Below are 19230 nucleotides of genomic sequence, written 5' to 3' on the forward strand. Positions count from 1 at the left end.
CTTGAAGGCGTCTTCCATGAAGGCACCTTCCATCTCCTGGAAGACGCCTCGAATACTGTTCACCCGAGACTTTTTGTGCTCTTATTGCCTTGCAAAGTGTGTTACTCTAATAAACTAAATAATAATATGCAAGACAAGTATTAGCACAATAATACTGAGTATCACAATTGTGATTTTGCTTTCGCTTTCAAAAACTCATATCACAATTGTGCTCAGTTCAAAGAATGTCGTGATCGAGAGTTGCTTCATGTGGATTTCAATTTTTCGGATTGATATGCCTAAGTTTTCTAGTATGTTACAAGTAGAGATTGTATTGGTTGGATTAACAAAGTTGAGAGAATTTTTTATTATCAAGAAGTGTTTAATTGTGTTTTCTAGTATTTGTTATCTAGTGAAACTTGTAATCGACCAAGTTTTATGTTAAAAAATATTATTTAGGACCTTTTAAAGGCTCCGAATAACTTTTTTAGTATTTTTTTGTAATTTTAAAATTTTAAGTAGTTAGGATATTTTAATCTTTTAAAGTTACTTTTGGGTCGAAGGGCGAATATAAACGGCTATTTAATTTTTTTTAGAAATTATCTTTTATTATTAAATCAAATACATCTTATTTGATAAAACTATTGACGGCAATTTCTCAGTTTATCATTTTTTTTTTCTATCTTATTTCCTCTAGACTACCGCCCGTAGAATAACCTGACTGACATCCACCAAAAGAAAGCCAAATGTGCTTAGAAGTTGTAGGTTGTGTCTTTGGGCTACAGATTGCCGACACCAATGCATCTGTTTATTGAATTGTCAACATAACTAAAGAGAATTGAGCGCTTTAAGATTAGTGCAAAGATTTCTGTCTATTTGAAGTCCCTTTCACTGGATGCTCCATGAATGACTCCGATTAATTGTTAACTAATTATCGACGTCTCAAATCAACAACAGAACTCTGCGTACGATTTTCGCAAAGAAGAGACGTGTGATCGTTGGATCTCGATCACGATTAATCCAGTAATTACGGAGTCTTCCAATTAAATTAATCTCGCAACGCAACGTATTCCACGGCAAGCAGCAAGAACAGAGCAGAACAGAGCAGATCTATAAATAGTCGAAGCCCGTCGCTTAATCTCTCACTAAGCTTGAATTAGTTGATCGATTAACTGATTAATTAATCACTTGTAAAAGCGTTTCGAGAGCAGCTGATGGGTAGAATTCCAGCCGCCGCCTTCACCGTGAAGCAATGCCTCGTCTTGGCGGCCTTGTTCGCTGTAATATCAAGCACCGCTTGGGGGCGCAAGCTAAGTTATCCAGAGAGCATGTCCATGGCAGAGAGGCACGAGCGGTGGATGGCGCAGCACGGGCGCGTCTACCGCGATGACGCAGAGAAGCAGCGCCGCTTCGACATCTTCAAGTCCAACGTCGAGCTCATCGACTCGTTCAACGCCGCCGGCAAGCACAAGTACTCGCTGGGCATCAACCAGTTCGCCGACATGACCAACGAGGAGTTCAAATCTTCCTACACTGGCTTCAAGAATATGATCGCGGCGAAGCCGATCAGGAAGGGAGGATTCATGTACGAGAACGTGTCCGCGACGCCGAAGAGCGTCGACTGGAGGACCAAAGGAGCAGTCACTCCCATCAAAGATCAAGGGCAGTGTGGTATGCATAATTTGGAGGAACAATAATTTAGTTAATTATTGCTCCAACGGAATCTAATTCGTTTGCTCGAGCAAAACAGGATGTTGCTGGGCGTTCTCGGCAGTGGCGGCGATGGAGGGCATCACCAAGCTCACCGCTGGCAAGTTGATCTCTCTCTCCTAGCAGCAGCTGGTGGACTGCGACGTCCACGGCGAGGACCAAGGCTGCAACGGCGGCCTCATGGACAACGCGTTCGAGTTCATCATCAACAACGGCGGCCTCGCCACCGAGACCAAGTACCCTTACCAGGCCACCGACGGCACCTGCAGCAAGCAGAAATCCTCCCCCTCCGCCGCCGCCATCAGTGGGTACGAGGACGTGCCTGCTGACGATGAGGCGGCGCTCCGCAAGGCCGTGGCCCACCAGCCGGTGTCTGTGGCGATAGAGGCCAGCGGATCGGCCTTCCAGTTCTACAACGGCGGCGTCTTCACGGGGGAATGCGGAACTGATCTCGACCACGGCGTCACAGCGGTGGGCTACGGCGCGACGAGCGATGGCAGCAAGTACTGGCTGGTGAAGAATTCTTGGGGTGCCGATTGGGGGGAGAACGGCTACATAAGGATGGAAAGGGACGTGGATGCTAAGGAAGGGCTGTGTGGTATCGCCATGCAAGCTTCCTACCCAACTGCTTGAAGTCATTTGTCTATATATATATATATATATCTATATATATATATATATATATATATATATATATATGCATGAGTGCATCGCTTCTCCATATATGCCTTGCGTTCAAAGACCCTTTTCTCATCTACTATATGATGTATAGGCGTGTCCAGAGAGACATGTGTGCTTGTAAATGTATACGCATGTAATGTGTAGCAAGATCTGAACATGTACCGCGTAGTGTATGTTCCATTTGCATGCATTGTATAATCCAAAATTTTCTAAGTATTAATGTTGTCTCATCTTGTCTGAAAGTCAATGATATGAATATATATTGGGAATATAATGTTCCTGTTGATGTTCAATGGACTTTACTCCAACTTGTAATATAAATAGCATCAGTACCGAGTCACGAAAAGGGTCCCCGACGATGACCCTCTGACGCTCAAGTCAGTCTTCGACAAGAAGAAACAGCAAAGAGCGGAGCAACAAGAAAACTGTAGCGTAATAGTAAAATATCGCATACCTCCGTTGATGCTTGGACCCCCCCCCCCTCTCCCCCTTTATATAGAGCTCCTGTAGCGCGCGTGCATGCTTCCCAAGGCAGGTAGGCGTCCTCAAGTTTTTCCTGAAAAGACTCGTCAGTAAAGTGTCCCTGACACAGTACCTTAACAGGCCGAGCATATCTCTGAAGTTATAGTGAAAGCTTCCGCCGTACGATCCTGTCTAACTATGGCGCCTGTCAGCGGCACTAGCTCCCAAAAGGATGTCAAAAATAGTCTGTTGTGGCTGTTGCTTGGCCGAGTGGAATAGCTGCACGGTTGGAATTCCGTTGTCCGCGTGTTGTCTGTTGTTGAGCCGAGTGGGATAGCCGCTCGGCCAGAATTTCACTGTCCGCATGTTCTGTTGCTGGGCCGAGCGGGATAGTCGCTTGGCCGGAAGTCCACTGTCCGCATGCTTTATTGCTGGGCCCAGTGGGATCACTACAAAAAATAAGGCATTCTGGGATAAATTTTGGGATGAATTTAAAAAAAAAAAATCGTTGCAAAATTTTTTGGGACAAAATCAGGGACGAAAATTTTTTCGTCCTAAAATGGTTGATGCCAACTTTTGGAACGAATTATGGTTTGTTGTAAATTTGGCAACGAATTTGGGGACGAAAATGGCGATGAATAAAATTTTCGTCCCCAAATTCGTTGCAAAAAAGTATACAAATTTGCAACGAAAAATTTTTTTGTTGCAAACTTAGCAACGAATTTGGGGACGAATTCACATAATTCTTTTTGCCAAATTTGTCTCTATTTTTGCAACAAATTTGGGGACGAATTCGGTGACAAATTATTTTTTGTTGCCAAGTTTGTCCCTAATATTGCAACGAATTTGGGGACAAATTCGGTGACAAAATTTTTTTGGTTGCCATTTTTGTTCCTAATTTTGCAACGAATAATAAATTTGTTGCAAAATTGGCAACGAATATGGCAACAAAAACTTGCCACTAATTTTTCGTCCCAGAATTCGTCCCAGATTCTGGGACGAATTTTGTGAATTCGTCCCAGATTCTGGGATGAATTTTGGGACGAATTTTGTGGATTCATCCCAGAATTCGTCCCAGATTCTGGGACGAAATCTGGGACGAAAATAATTTTGTCCCTAATTACGATAGAATTGGGACAAATCATTTTCATCGCCAAATTCGTCCCTATCTTAGAATTTTTTTTACAGATTCAATTTATTTCTGCAATACAATCCATAAATACATAAACACCAAATTCATATAACAAATAATATACATTCAACACATCCTAATTTCACATACAATATTAATAATTGAACTCAACTCATAATTCAACAAATATAAAGATCTCAACAAAGTTTACAAGATCCATCTTGTTCAAGCTTCTAGAAAATACTATACAAAGTTCAACAACCCAATGTTTTATAAGTCCATCATCCATCCAAGAAAGTAAATAAACTAAGAATACATCAAGTCATCTTCGTCTCCCACAAAAGCTTTGCTCCCCATCAAATCTCCTTTGCCTACATAACAACAAACAAATAAACCAAATCATGTGTAACAAGAAAGATTGTAAATATGATATGATATGGCCATGTAACAAGAACGATTGGAAACAAGACATAACTGTGGAATTCCTTAAACATTCAAATAAATGCCCTATTTACCAACGATATGAATCATCCATGTCATAGCAACGGTAAATAAAATTATAAGAATTATTTTGAAGCTAAGTACACGTATCGTAACTATGATACAACCTAATATAATTGGCACATCATAGAGAGAGAGAGAGAGAGATCTTGTGAAGTATGGTATTACGGTTCAAATTTCCTCACTTAGTTAACTTTATTTTTCATTTTAATTTGATGAATTTATAGTTTTGTCCTTGGTTTAGTTGTGTTTTGGTGTTTAATGTAAACTAAAGGATGTTTAAAATAATTGTTCCTTTCATTGTGTTAACTAGTTGACAATTTCATATGATTAGCTTTAGCACATCTTTAACAACTCTTTACAAAATATTAAGGTAGGAGGATGCATCATTATCTAGTAAAGAATTTTAGAATGATGTGATGTAATTCTAGATGAAATATAGAACTTTTATGTATCTATATAGTTTTGAGACTGTACATAGATCAAATTCAAAACTTTTATATATCTGAATATGCCATAAAAATAATAATTAAAAAATATATAGTTTTCTATCCATTTTTCCTCTATGCAAAAGTTATTTAATTTATGGTGGTGTTCTTTATTCTATAAATTGTAATTGCACCATTAGATAATAAAGTGGGTTGGATCAGTTCAATAATATTTTCACTAGGAATGACAACATCTTTGGTACCAACTTTGATAATGTCTTGTGGTATTTTTCTAGATTTAGAATTTTTTTAAACCTTGCATGCTTTTGCTTATTTTCTGTTCTGGATGATTCTTGAAAACTCACTGATGCATAAAATAATAGTCATGCTTCTGTGGTTTAAACATACATGTAACAATCTTAAAAGCATAGTTAACATGTGGATTTTTGTTACAAGTGTATGGATTTTATAAATCTTAGTTGATATATATGTCTTTTTTTGAGGGGATAAGAGAGATGCAAGAAGGACTTGACTTTGTTTCAATTAGAATGCCTTTTAATACGGAAAAGATGCATATCATGAAAAAAAGTTGATTTATGGTTTAATAGTACTAAATTCAGATGTGTACAATTAATTTTGAAAATCTTAGTTGGTATATTTTTTAGTTTCTTTTACATAGCTATATTATCTTACAATTCAGATGTGTATAAATAATTTTGAGATTTTGAACATAATATAGCGATGGATTGAATGTAGTAAATATTTTATTGTCAAATGGTTTTTTTTAATGTTTAATTGTTATCTTAAATATTGTAAATAGACAACAATTTTCTTACAATGATAATGAGTTTTAACTATTGAAATTGTTATGATAATACCTATTTCACCATATCAATCAATAGCTACAAATAATCTATGTCCATGTGACATGGAGAGAATGAAAGGTAATCTTAAAATTTCCTAACATATGAAAATAGCTCAAATGAAGAAAACACAAACTAGTTAAGCTTAATTTGGTGATACTAGTCTTTTAGTACTCATGGTTACTTGGTTGCTAGGTAAACTGTAATCATAATTTGGAATTTGAACTAATAATGCAGTAGTAATAAATTTCAATTAAATAAAAGAAATTAGAAAAAAAATAAATAAAATTAAAAGTTTAACATGTTACTTAATACTTACTTTTTTCTCCGACCTTTAGTTCGCCTCACCAACCCTGTTAAAAACAAATTGATAATATTAATTAAAATAAAAATTAGAAAAGTTAACAAACCATTGATTAATGTGTAAAACAGTAAACATGAGAAAAAAAATTCATCATACATTATTAAAATCATCAAAAACCATCACCATCATCATCGTTATCATCGTAGGCATCATCATCATCGTCATTGGGAGGATTCTGACTTTGAGCGGAGCTCAACTGAAGGTGTTGCATGATTAATTTTTGTTGTTGGCGCATATCTCTAATATCTTTCTCCAAATTAGCCCGTTCTAGTTCTCTTTGCACCCTTTCTTGGTCTCTTTGCGATATTATTTCCTTCATATGGCTAACCTCATCAGTCAAGGTATTTATTTGGGTCGTAAGTGCTGATGTGGAGGAAGAAGTTCCAACTAATCTTTGGGTTCTACTCAAGGAACCCATCCCCAATATCCTTTCCCCTTTTGGTCCTCCACTGGCCTCTAACCATAAACTCAAATTATTGCCAACAGACTCCTCAGACCCCTGACTATCGATACCAACTTGTGAGCATGTTTGGGCTAGATCGAGTTGATCATATTTTTCTTGTTTTGTAAAACACATACGATATTGATTAGATATAATAGAAACACATATAATATTAAGACAATAATGGTACGTAACTAATTAAATTTAAACCATATATTAAGATAAAATAAATATTAATTCCAACCTTGACTGCTTTTGCTCTCGCCCCACTCCATGTGTTATCTTTTTTTTTTAAAGTGCGGGTGAAAGTATCAATGAAATAAGGCTCCTTCCCTATCTCCTTGGTCTAAAAAAACATTATTTCAAATAATGAAATAATTTGATATATATTAAAAATTTGTGAAAGAGTGAAAAAATTACCATTCTCCGTCTATGCTCATCTATGTTAATGGAGTCTCCCGCATATATAGCACTTGAGTCACCAGAATTGTGAGATTGATTCATTCTATTCAAGTCACTCCTTTGTTTACTCTCCTCCGTTGCCCAAAATATAGTGATCCTCTCCCAATTTCTTCAGTCATGAAGTTTGGCTTTTTCCCCCGATTCTTTGCGTGACTTAATACATGTCTAATGTGATCACCATATTTCTTTTTAAATATTCTTCGTATCTCGATTTCGTCATTCGGGTCCCAATTATTTAAGCGCTGAAATAGAAATTTGTTTTATTATATATTAACTGTAAAATTGAAGTAAAATCAAGAAAATATACTTTGAACTCGCTCCACCAAAGTTGTTTCGTGGCCGGGTGAGTGCTTGAATATGTCATAGAATCTCCTCCCCAATGGTTGTTCACGATTCTATTTATTTCTCGAACAACTTGTACCAGATTTTCAAATCTGCATTAAATTACAAAATAACGATGTTAAATAATTAAGATAGGCCTAACAAATAAAATATTTTATAGTACTTACGAATCACAGATGGGGACTAAAGGAGCTCACAGATGGGGACTTACGAATATTTTATAGTACTTACCTGATTAGGGGGTGGCATAAGTTCACTAGCAGGTGATGGATTTGTCTGGTCCTGTGGCTGCTGTCTACGTCCACCACGTCGAAATATATGTTGGAAATTCCAATAATTTGATAAAGTTAATTACAGATCTGATACATAACAAAGGATAATTAAAAACTTACCATTTTTATGTAAAGATTCTAGAAAAGGGGGGAGGGGAAATTTATGAAATGTCACATCTGATGACCTGTAGGAACAAATACAATGTGTTAACAGATAAAGTAAATCAAATTATAAAAGAGACAGTATATACAATAAAATATGGGAAATTTTTTTAAATAAGCTAACAAAACTTACCCATCATCAAAAATCAAAGTCATCATTGTCATTATCATCCTCCTCTTCCTCCTCCTCTCCTTCCTCCTCCTCCTCCTCATCATCATCATCAATTTCACTTCTATCCACGTTTATTACTACACCATTGGGATCTCGTAAAGTTGGAATAATATATTCCTCAGTCTGAAAGGTGTTTGAAACTTCCTCTTGTTGATATGCAATGTTTTCCCAACGTGCCTCAATTTTTTTCGTGCTTTGGTTTTACAAACAGCCCACCAATCAATCTTATCGCGTTTCAAACTCGGATATGAAGAATAGAATACTTGAATTGCTTGTTGTGCCAACACAAATGGTTCATATCTCTTATAAAATCTCTTATGATTTATTTCAACTAAATTATAATGTGGATGCACTTTCATCCCTCTAACAGGGTCAAACCATCGACACATAAATAATATAACTTGCATTTGTGGCCCTGGGTATTCTACTTCTATAATTTCATCCAACAAACCATAAAATCATTGCTTGCACCTCCTTCATTGGATGACGATACGCACACCCCACTATTCATGGTATTCTTGCCCATTCCATAGTCTTGAGTATGAAAATTATATCCATTTATGAAATATGCTGGCCAAGTGCGTACGCATGAATTTGGACCCCATGACAGATGGATTAGCCATTCTTGCTCAAGGTGAGCTTGATTAGCTTGAACCTAAGGTCAAAACACAAATTGTTAAAAGTATGCATATGTATCAACAAAATATAGATTTTTTACTTACATATGATTTGAACCATGCAACAAATTCTTCTTCACAAAATCGATCGAACTCTTGTGTCGATAATTCAGAATATAAGTTGGTAAATATCCTACTCAAAAAATCATATTGTTACACAAACAATTGAAAAAATAAAAAAATAAAAAATATATATATACTTACTCGTAATAGGATGATACTTCTGGACAATTTAGTAAAATATATGTTTGGGCTACCCGCCATTCTTTATCAATTAAGTATCTTTGTTTACATGGTCCACTTGGTCGACCAAGGTAGTTAAAAATTGAAAATGAGGTAACATTTGGATCAATAGGACCCTCATCATGTCTGCCCGCTCTTCGCCTTTTGCATTGAACATGAGGTTCAAAATAATATGATGCAAAAGTGGTGACTTCCTCCACAATGTATGCATTAACAATAGAGGCTTCAACTCGTGCTTTATTTTTCACTTTTTTCTTCAAATGATATAAGAATCTGTTGAAGATATATAAAATTATATTAAATATATATATAAATGATCCAGGAGTAGAAGTAATTTTTTTTTGCATTCAAACAGTCGAATTATACAAATAAGACACTCTACCTTTCAAATGGATACATCCACCGAAAATGGACGGGTCCTCCAACTTTGGCCTCATATGGCAAGTGAACCAAAAGATGTTCCATGGAGTCAAAAAAAGAGGGTGGAAATATCCTTTCCAAATTGCACAAAATGATTGGAATATCTCTCTCTAACTTCTCCATGTGTGAACGCCTCAAAACTGTTGAGCAAATATCATGTAGGAAAATACTTAACTCCGTAATCGCTCTCCATACAAATTGTGGTAAGAGTTCCTTAAAAGCAATAGGAATCGGTCTTTGCATTATGATATGACAATCATGACTTTTCATTCAATTAACTCACATCCCCAACATCCATCTCATCGACTTTTTGACAAGATCATATTTGGTACATGTCTATAGGGAACATCACTAACCTCCCGAGCCGAGAAGATGGAGGACGTTGGACGACTAACCACCATGACGCTCATCCAAGAAGATCTCGACATACTTGTGCCACCAAGCAAAAAAAAGTGTTGGACCCCATGGTAGTTTTGATGTGATCAACCAAGTTGGTTAGGTCCTGCGCTTTATCTCAACAGTGGTCTCGAAAAGTAGAACTTAGGGAGCATAGGAATGAGTTAAGACGAATGGATGCAGAAGGGACGGGTATCGGAAGGGAGCCGACGGCTCAAAGGCATCTGGCGACGAGAGAGTCATGTAAGAGTACTCCATGAGCGAGAAGAACGCGTCTTGCCTGCAGGAGAAGCTGGACAGCCTCGCTGAGGAGAAGGCTGAATTGCCCGGTATTCAAATGAATCACCCAAGGAGTTGAGCCGAGCAAGTCAATCTAGAGTTGATTTCATTCAGTTTCTACGATCAACCTATTACCCACACGATCAACACTAACTCGTAAGACCAACCGTGACACGCCGATGCTACGTTCGGTGCCACCGTTGAGGATCGATCGGTCGATCGAACTCTTGATCGGTCGACTAAAACCTGCAAGATTATCCGTAGACTGAAGTCAACGCTTTCATCGCAAGGCCACAGAGGGAGATCACGATTTTGCCGAATTTTAACACAAGGATCGCCGATCAACCCGAGCTCGATCCAGACCGCACTGGATGGAAAGCTTGGCAGGTAAGAGTTTACCGAACCTCCAGATCGCGGTCGACCCATCTCTCGAGTCAAACATGATCCCGGCGGATCAGGTGATTTGTTAAGCTCGAGAACCCCGGCATAAAGAGGGTCTCGTGGCTTTACAAGATCATCGAATACGAACGTTAGCAACTCTATGAATTTATGCAACCAATGGCCGCTAAAGTAAAAGCTTCTCCGCCTCGAGAAGGAGTTTTTCTCGCTTTTCTTCGCTGGATTAACAACTCAGTCGTAGTTCAGGTTAATTCATCTCGCCTTTTATTTCGTAGTTGATTTAATATCATGGTTCATTTTAAGAGTTGGAAAGCTTTGAGGAGGGTATAATTTTGTCTGTGCAATTCACACCCCTTTAGGTCACGGCCCGCACTACAAGTGATGAGCCCACGCCTGGAGGGACTAATCACCATCTCACACAAAGATCGTAATAACAATGGCTTCTACAATAACATCCATCCCTGGTTCGATGAGACGCCGCCACGGAAGCCGAAAATGAGGTATTCTTTAAAATAGATTTTGATATTCTAATTACAATGAAATAATAATACTGAAATATAAAGAAGAAAACACGGAGCAAGAAGTGCAGTGTCGATTTCGCCAATGGAATGAAGCACGAGTCTGACCATCGTTGCTACCACCTGAGGTAAATCGGATCGGAAGTTACAACTGGAAGATCTCCTGAGAAATTCACGATCTTCAAGGTACCTCCAAGCTTCAGTGACGCGACATCCTCCCAAACTGGGGATTGGACCTCCCACCAACCAAGGCTAGTAGCGAACCCAAGCAAGGATCAAAGATCACGCAACTAACCAATCTTGGAGAAGAGGTAACGAACCGTGACTCTATCCGGTATGCGCTCAACGCTTTCCCTAGAACTCCAGAGTGGGCCTCCTTAGTAGATGCGTACTACATCTCTAAGGACCTCGAGATAAGTACATTAGAACAATTATTTTCCACTTTTGAACTTCACAAATCTTGAGTTTCAGAGCTCAATGGAGTAGAGAAGACCAGTCAGAACATTGCCTTAAAGGCAAAAATGAACAGTTCTGACTCCGAAGCCTCGTTCGACGAATCAGAAGCGGCACTATTGGTAAGACGCTTTAAAAAAAATTTTAAATCTAACAAATTTAGATCGCAGAGGCATGAGAGAAAAAAAAGAACGATTCGTTGCTACAACTGCAACAAAGAAGGGCACATCAAGGATGATTGCCCGAAATTGAAGAGCAAGCAAAAGGAGAAGGCCAAGTACAAGAAACCAGCATCCTCCAAGCACAAGAACCTAAAGGCCACGTGGGATGACTCGTCATCCTCCGAATCAGAAGTCGAAGAATTCTCGGGACTAGCGCTGATGGCCAACCATCAGCAAGAAGAAACGTCAAGCTTAGAAATGAGCATCGATGAAAGCAATAAGGGAGCACCGTAAGTAAGGTACGCAATCTAACCCCAACTCAATCTTTTAAATTTATCAAGTCTCTTTCTAGAGAGTTAGATCAATTAGAAAAAGAGAATACTGAACTAAAGTTGAACCTAGCAAGAGCATGCCCGTTAGAAATGTATGATCATCTAAAATCAGAGAATGATAAATTAAAATTAGAAATTGAAAAATTGAAAACTGATGCATGCTTAAATAGATTCCCAAAATCAAAAGTTAGAATTTATGAAAAATTGAATTGGTACATTAAACGACATCAGGGTCAACTTAGGAAAATTCCTAAAAGTTATATACCCCCTATGTTTTTAAAGAATCCTGTAGGAAGGAACCTTTACTGGGTTCCAAAATCTGGTTGATTAATTTTCTCAAAATTAAAAGCTTATAGTGAGAAAATTAAACTTTGAGTTTCTTTATGGAAGCTTTGTCTAAGGAAGTGGTTGTTGTCCAATAAATCAAGAAGGCCTAGTGCCCCGCCACCACCTCGGAAGTCGAAATATCGAAATAAAATGTTTAAATTTCTAATAAAAGCATTAATATTTAAACAATGCTTTAAAAAGATTTTAAACATTTCCTGAAATATTCAAAATTAAACCAAACATAGAAATTAAACCTAACTCAATTTAGGTTATTTGTTTGCACCCCGTTTTTGCTGTGATCAAAGGGGGAGACTAAAGAAAAATTCAGTTTGGGGGAGTTCGTTAAATTTTTTTTATATATAAACTTTCTTAGTTTTTATATAAACTTTCTTAGTGTAATTTATTTCAAAGTTGCAAATTCATACCTGAATTGTTAGTTTAGTAATGTCCTTAAATTACTATCTGTTTGTTAACCCTAACTTGAACTTGGGTTGATGCACATCAAAAATGGGGAGATTGTTGGACCCCGTGGTAGTTTTGATGTGATCAACCAAGTTGGTTAGGTCCTGCATTTTGTCTGACCCCTGTGTCTGAGTGTGCAGGAACTTAGGAGCACAGGAAGTCGGCGGAATGCGAAGCGAGAAGGGCGGCAGGAAAGGGAGCGGGGCTCGAAGGTGTCCGGGGACAGAGTGCTGGAAGAGTACTCCGGAGGCGAAGAAGAATGTGATCGAGGGACGATAAGTCGACGAAGCCTTTGCCGAGGAGAAGGCAGGAATCTGTCGGGTGAGCCCTATTGGCAATGAATCACCCAAAGAGAGCGAACACGAGCAAGTCAACTAGAGTTGACTTGTCCGGATAGTTCGGCCGACTCTATTGATCGGTCGACCAGAACACTAATCCTCGTAAGACCAAACCGGTGACGCCGGGAAGCCGCGACAAGCCACCCTTGAGGACGATCGGTTCGATCAACCTCTTGATCGGTCGATCGAACCCAAGATTATCCAGCGAAGTCGAGCGCTTTCGCCGCCGAGTAGGAGACCATTGGCGATCGGTCGGGCGAACACAAGATCGGCCGATGATTGGAACTTTAGCTCGATCAATGAGGCACCGGGCGGAAAGCTTGCAGTATTAAGCAGTTGGTCGAATCGAACACGGGATTGGTCGATGATCCCTCTCGAGTCAAACATGATCCCGAAGGATCAGGTGATTTGTTAAGCTCGAGAACCCCTATATAAAGAGGGTCTCGGGTAGCTTTACAGCATCATCGAATACGAACGAATAGCAACTCCAGTAATCTCTGTTTATGCAACTACTGTGCTGTCAAAGTGTAAATGGCTTCTCCGCCTTCTGAGAAGGAGTTTTTCTTACTGCGCTTTTCTTACTGTCCTGGATTAACAACCCTCTTGGTTGTAACCAGGTTAATTTCTGTCTCCTTTTATTTCTGTAGTTGATTTAATATTGTTGCTTCATTTTAAGAGTTGGAAAGCTTTGAGGAGGGTATAATTTTTGTCTGCAGGCAATTCACCCCCTTTTGCCGGTCTCCGCTGCACCAACAAGTGGTATCAGAGTCCAACAGCCTCAGAGGGACTAACCGCCATCTGAAGCACAAAGATCAGAACAATGGCCGGCGCGAACATCCATCCCCAGAAGTTCGACGGAGACGTCGCCACATGGAAGCGAAAAATGGAGGTATTCTTTAAAACAGATTTTGATATTCTAATTACAATGAAATATGGTTTTGTAGCGCTGAAATATAAAGAAGAAAACACGTGGAGCAAGAAGGAGTAAGCCGAGTTTGTCGCCAACGGAAAGGCAGAATTCCACCTGCTTAGCGTGCTGCCACCATAAGAGGTAAGTCGAATCGGAAGCTACAACTCCGCGAAAGACCTCTGGGAAAAATTCCTAGAGCTCCACAAAGGTACATCGGAAGCAAAGCTAGTGAGGCGCGACATCCTTCGGACTCAACTTACGAACCTCCGGATGAACCAAGGCGAGAAGGTAGCGCAACTTCGAGCGAGGATAAAAGAGCTGATCACGCAACTCAACAACCTTGGAGAAGAAGTAACGAACCGAGACTCGATCTGGTACACGCTCAACGCCTTCCCGAGAACTCTGGAGTGGGCCTCCTTAGTAGATGCGTACTACATCTCTAAGGACCTCGAGGTAAGTACTTTAGAACAATTATTTTCTACTTTTGAATTTCATGAATCTCGAGTTGCAGAGCCCAATCGGGTAGAGAAGACCAGTCAGAACATTGCTTTAAAAGTAAAAATAAACAGTTCTGACTCCGAAGCCTTGGTCGACGAATCAGAAGCGGCACTACTGGTAAGACGCTTCAATAAATTTTTTAAATCTAACAAATTTAGATCGCAGAGGCATGAGCGAAAAAGAAGAATGACTCATTGCTACAACTGCAACAAAGAAGGGCACATCAAGGATGACTGCCCGAAATTGAAGAGCAAGCAAAAGGAGAAGGTCAAGTACAAGAAACCAGCATCCTCCAAGCACAAGAACCTAAAGGCCACGTGGGATGACTCGTCATCCTCCTAATCGGAAGTCGAAGAATTCTCAGGACTAGCGCTGATGGCCAACCATCAGCAAGAAGAAATGTCAAGCTCAGAAATGAGCATCGATGAAGGGGGAGGATCATCAGAAGAAGAAAGCAACAGTGAAAGGGGAGCATCACCAGAACAGGTAAGTAAGGTACGCAATCTAACCCCAACTCAATCTTTTAAATTTATCAAGTCTCTTTCTAGAGAGTTAGATCAATTATAAAAAGAGAATACTGAACTAAAGTTGAACCTAGCAAGAGCATGCCCGTTAGAAATGTATGATCATCTAAAATCAGAGAATGATAAATTAAAATTAGAAATTGAAAAATTGAAAACTGATGCATGCTTAAATAGATTCCCAAAATCAAAAGTTAGAATTTATGAAAAATTGAATTGGTACATTAAACTACATCAGGGTCAACTTAGGAAAATTCCTAAAAGTTATATACCCCCTATGTTTTTAAAGAATCCTGAAGGAAGGAACCTTTACTGGGTTCCAAAATCTGTACTTGATTAATTTTTCTCAAAAATTAAAAAGCTTACAGTGAGAAAATTAAACTTTGAGTTTCTTTATGGAAGCTTTGTCTAAGGAAGTGGTTGTTGCTCCAATAACCAAGAAGGCCTAGTGCCTCGCCACGACCTGGAAGCTGAAATATCGAAATAAAAATGTTTAAATTTCTAATAAAAGCATTAATATTTGAATTAAACAAATGCTTTAAAAAGATTTTAAACATTTCTTGAAATATTCAAAATTAAACCTAACATAGAAATTAAACCTAACTCAATTTAGGTTATTTGTTTGCACCTCGTTTTTGCTGTGATCAAAGGGGGAGACTAAAGAAAAATTCAGTTTGGGGGAGTTCGTTAAATTTTTTTTATATATAAACTTTCTTAGTTTTTATATAAACTTTCTTAGTGTAATTTATTTCAAAGTTGCAAATTCATACCTGAACTGTTAGTTTAGTAATGTCCTTAAATTACTATCTGTTTGTTAACCCTAACTTGAACTTGGGTTGATGCACATCAAAAATGGGGAGATTGTTGGACCCCGTGGTAGTTTTGATGTGATAAACCAAGTTGGTTAGGTCCTGCGTTTTGTCTGACCCCTGTGTCTGAGTGTGCAGGAATTTAGGAGCACAGGAAGTCGAGAGGAAGGTGCAACTAGCGAGAAGAACGGCACGAGAAGGGAGCCGACGGGCTTGGTGTGCCCGAAGGACGAGAGAGCTGCGGAAGAGTACTCCGGTGGAGCGAGAAGAACGTACGCGGCGTTCGAGGGACGAGAAGCCAGACGGAAGCCTGCTCGAGGAGAAGCCGGGAATTGGGTTCGGGTGAGCCCTATTCCGGTAGGCCGCAATCACCCCAAGGAGCCGAACCGGAGCAAGTCAACTAGAAGTTGACTTGTCAACGGTTCGGTCGACCGAACCTATTGATCGGTCGACCGAACACTAATCCTCAGAAGACCAACCGCTGGTGACACGTCAGAAGCCACGTCGGCAAGCCAGCCGTTGGAGGACTGATCGGTCGACCGAACCTCTTGATCGGTCGATCGAACCCAAGATTATCCAGAGAATAAGTCGAGCACTTTCATCAGGACAGCGCAGAGGGAGACCATTGGCCGATCGGTCGATCGAACACAAGGATCGGTCGACCGAACCTAAGCTCGATCAACAGAGACTGCACCTGGACAGAAAGCTTGGATGGTACAGCAGGTTCGGTCGACCGAACCTGGGGATTGGTCGACCGATCCCTCTCGAGTCAAACCTGATCCCGAAGGATCAGGTGATCTGATAAGCTCGAGAACCCCTATATAAAAAGGGTCTCGGGTAGCTTTACAGCATCATCGAATATGAACGAATAGCAACTCTAGTAATCTCTGTTTAAGCAACTACTGTGCTGTCAAAGTGTAAAAGGCTTCTCCGCCTTCTGAGAAGGAGTTTTTCTTACTGCGCTTTTCTTATTGCCCTAGATTAACAACCCTCTTGGTTGTAACCAGGTTAATTTCGTCTCTTTTCTTTATTAGTTGATTTAATATTGTTGCTTCATTTTAAGAGTTGGAAAGCTTTGAGGAGGGTATAATTTTGTTTCCAGGCAATTCACCCCTCTTGCCGGCCTCTTCTGCACCGACAAAATGATCGAGCGACAACAACAACAAGCATTAGTCGATCGGCTAGCGTCGCAGCCCGCGACATCGGCAGCATGATAAGCAGGGCACGAAGACCGAGTGGAACAACTCTCTGTATGGGGACAGAATAGAAGGCCTACCGGCATGCCAAGGGAAGCGTCGCCCGCGCCAATCCCCTTCCATCGTGCCCTATTTCAAACCCCCTCAGAGATAGACTAGGCGAACCACGAGAGGGGATCATCTTCAGATGATGCTCCCGTTCGAGATGCATGGAAAGGCAAGGCGTCCCAAAGCAATGCATCTCCCGAGTGGATCAATTGGCAGTTCTCAGAGGAGATCTTACAAGATCCTCTGCCCAGATACTACACCCCGCTGACGATCGGGACGTACACCGGATCGACCGACTCAGATGATCATTTGCATCGGTTCGATAACGACGCCATGCTGCACCAATATACAGACGGAGTGAAGTGCCGAGCCTTCCTCACGACCCTCTCTGGATCGACGCAGCACTGGTTCAAAAGACTGCCAAACGACTCAATATGGAACTTCAAAGACTTCCGAGCCACTTTCGAGGAATATTTCGCCAGCAGCTGACGCTACCAGATGACGAGTATCAGCCTCTTTGCCCTGAAGCAAGGGCCCAAGGGTGCGCTCCAAGCGTACATGCAGTGCTTCAACCAAGTAGCTATGTACATCCCCTCGGTCTCGTCCGAGACAATGATGAACGCCTTCATCTAGCGGCTCGCCGAGGGAGATTTTTTTTGATCGCTCATCAGGAAGCCGCCCAAGGACTTTCCACATGCTCAAGAAGGCCAACGAGTACATAAATATAGAAGAAGCCCAAGGGCAAGGAAGAAGGAAGTGCCAGCTGAGCCTATACTGGCACTCGAGCGACGTCCGACAAACAACCACCAACCGCACAAGGAGCCAAAAGCGGAGGCAGCATGGCCACACCAAGAGGCCCGGACGCATGCTGTGCAACATGTGTCAGCCGCTCGGCAGAAGGCGTCAAGATGCAAGGTATGGACACCAATGTTTTTCTCCTTTCACTAATCGCCGACTCACAACACGCGGGATTACCACGGTCTGACACCAGTCGTCAGCCGACTAGCCCCAAGAGGATACCGCCTCCGGTCTCCAACCCCCGATTGGCAAAGGCTGTTGTTGGACGGCGAGAGTATGAAAGAGGAATGCCCGAGTGGTCCGACCAGAACTAGGGGAGGGATAACGTCGATCCCTCCCAAGTCCCGATCGAGCGAAATGGACCATCCGCTCAGGAAGAAAAAAATAGAAGCAACACGTCTTGAGGAGAAATAGGAATGATCGCCGGAGGGTCGATCGGCGGAGACTCTAACCGAGCCAAGAAGTCGAATGCTCAGCGGTTGGAGATCCACGCGATGAGATGCAGCCAGGAGAAGTCCAAAGGGCCAGAGATTAGCTTCAGCCCGAGCGACTTGGAGGGAGTGGAGATCCCTCACGATGACATGCTGATCATCCAAGCGGTAATTACAAATTACACTATTCACCAAACTTTTGTTGATACAGGGAGGTCGGTAAACATCATCTTCAAGAAGGCATTCGATCAATTACAAATTGATCGAAGTGAGCTGCTGCCCATGACAACCCCACTTTACAGCTTCACGGGCAATGAGGTACTGTCACTCAGACAAGCCCGACTGACCATCTTGCTCGGAGAAGAGCCATTGAGGAGAATCAGGACCACAAACTTCATCCTGGTGAACGCACAGTCGGCCTACAATGTCATCCTGGGCTGACCGGCCCTCAATGAATTCTAGGCGGTGGTGTCTACCTACTACCAAAAGATCAAGTTCCCGGTGAACAACTGTGTGGGTGAAGTCAGACGTGATCAGCTGGCCGCTCGGCGATGCTACGTCGAGATGGTCAAGATCGCAGCAAGAAGCGCTCAGAAGAATACGCACTTGGGGGTGAACGCCATCACCAAAAAGCTTCGGGGGTTGGTCTACGAAGAAACTATCCAGAATCATCCAAGTCGAACGGAAGCCACCATATTAATTATGGCCGATCGAGAACCTAAGCAGAAGGCAGAGCAGCTGTAGAGCGTGAATCATCTTCAACCCTACAGGGTTGGATGAGTGGTGCACGAGTGAATACTGTACTTTTTGTATCTTTTGTATGTCTCCCGAACGCAAGGCAAAGTTTGAATATAAAAGCAAAGGCCTCTTGAAGTGCATCTCCATCAAAGGTCGAGCGATGACCTTAAACCCTTGTCTCCACCGACGGTCTAGCGACAACCTTAAACCCTTGTCTCCACTGACGGTCGAGCGACGACCTTAAACCCTTGTCTCCACCGACGGTTGAGCGACGACCTTAAACCCTTGTCTCTACCAACGGTCG

At 41.0% G+C, this 19230-nt stretch overlaps 2 protein-coding genes across 2 annotated transcripts; both read left to right on the top strand.

Annotated features, from left to right (window-relative positions):
- The first annotated feature begins 1143 nt into the window (after positions 1 to 1143).
- LOC121990171 (senescence-specific cysteine protease SAG39-like) lies at positions 1144 to 2336 on the top strand. The gene is made up of 2 exons (XM_042544368.1): positions 1144 to 1650; positions 1730 to 2336. The coding sequence occupies exons 1-2, from the start codon at positions 1194 to 1196 to the stop codon at positions 1810 to 1812; spliced, it is 540 nt and encodes a 179-aa protein (XP_042400302.1). The 5' UTR covers positions 1144 to 1193; the 3' UTR covers positions 1813 to 2336.
- On the top strand, positions 1870 to 2322 carry LOC121990970 (senescence-specific cysteine protease SAG39-like). Its single transcript, XM_042545010.1, has one exon. The coding sequence runs from the start codon at positions 1870 to 1872 to the stop codon at positions 2320 to 2322; it is 453 nt and encodes a 150-aa protein (XP_042400944.1).
- Positions 2337 to 19230: the final 16894 nt, after the last annotated feature.

This window comes from Zingiber officinale, chromosome 6B, assembly GCF_018446385.1.
Source record: "Zingiber officinale cultivar Zhangliang chromosome 6B, Zo_v1.1, whole genome shotgun sequence".
NCBI lineage: Eukaryota > Viridiplantae > Streptophyta > Magnoliopsida > Zingiberales > Zingiberaceae > Zingiber > Zingiber officinale.

Bases quoted from the DNA above. Each gene is read 5' to 3' on its own strand.
- LOC121990171 (XM_042544368.1), top strand. From the start codon at position 1,194: ATGGGTAGAATTCCAGCCGCCGCCTTCACCGTGAAGCAATGCCTCGTC. The intron at 1,651-1,729 runs GTATGCATAATT...CGAGCAAAACAG, and splicing joins CAAAGATCAAGGGCAGTGTG to GATGTTGCTGGGCGTTCTCG.
- LOC121990970 (XM_042545010.1), top strand. From the start codon at position 1,870: ATGGACAACGCGTTCGAGTTCATCATCAACAACGGCGGCCTCGCCACC.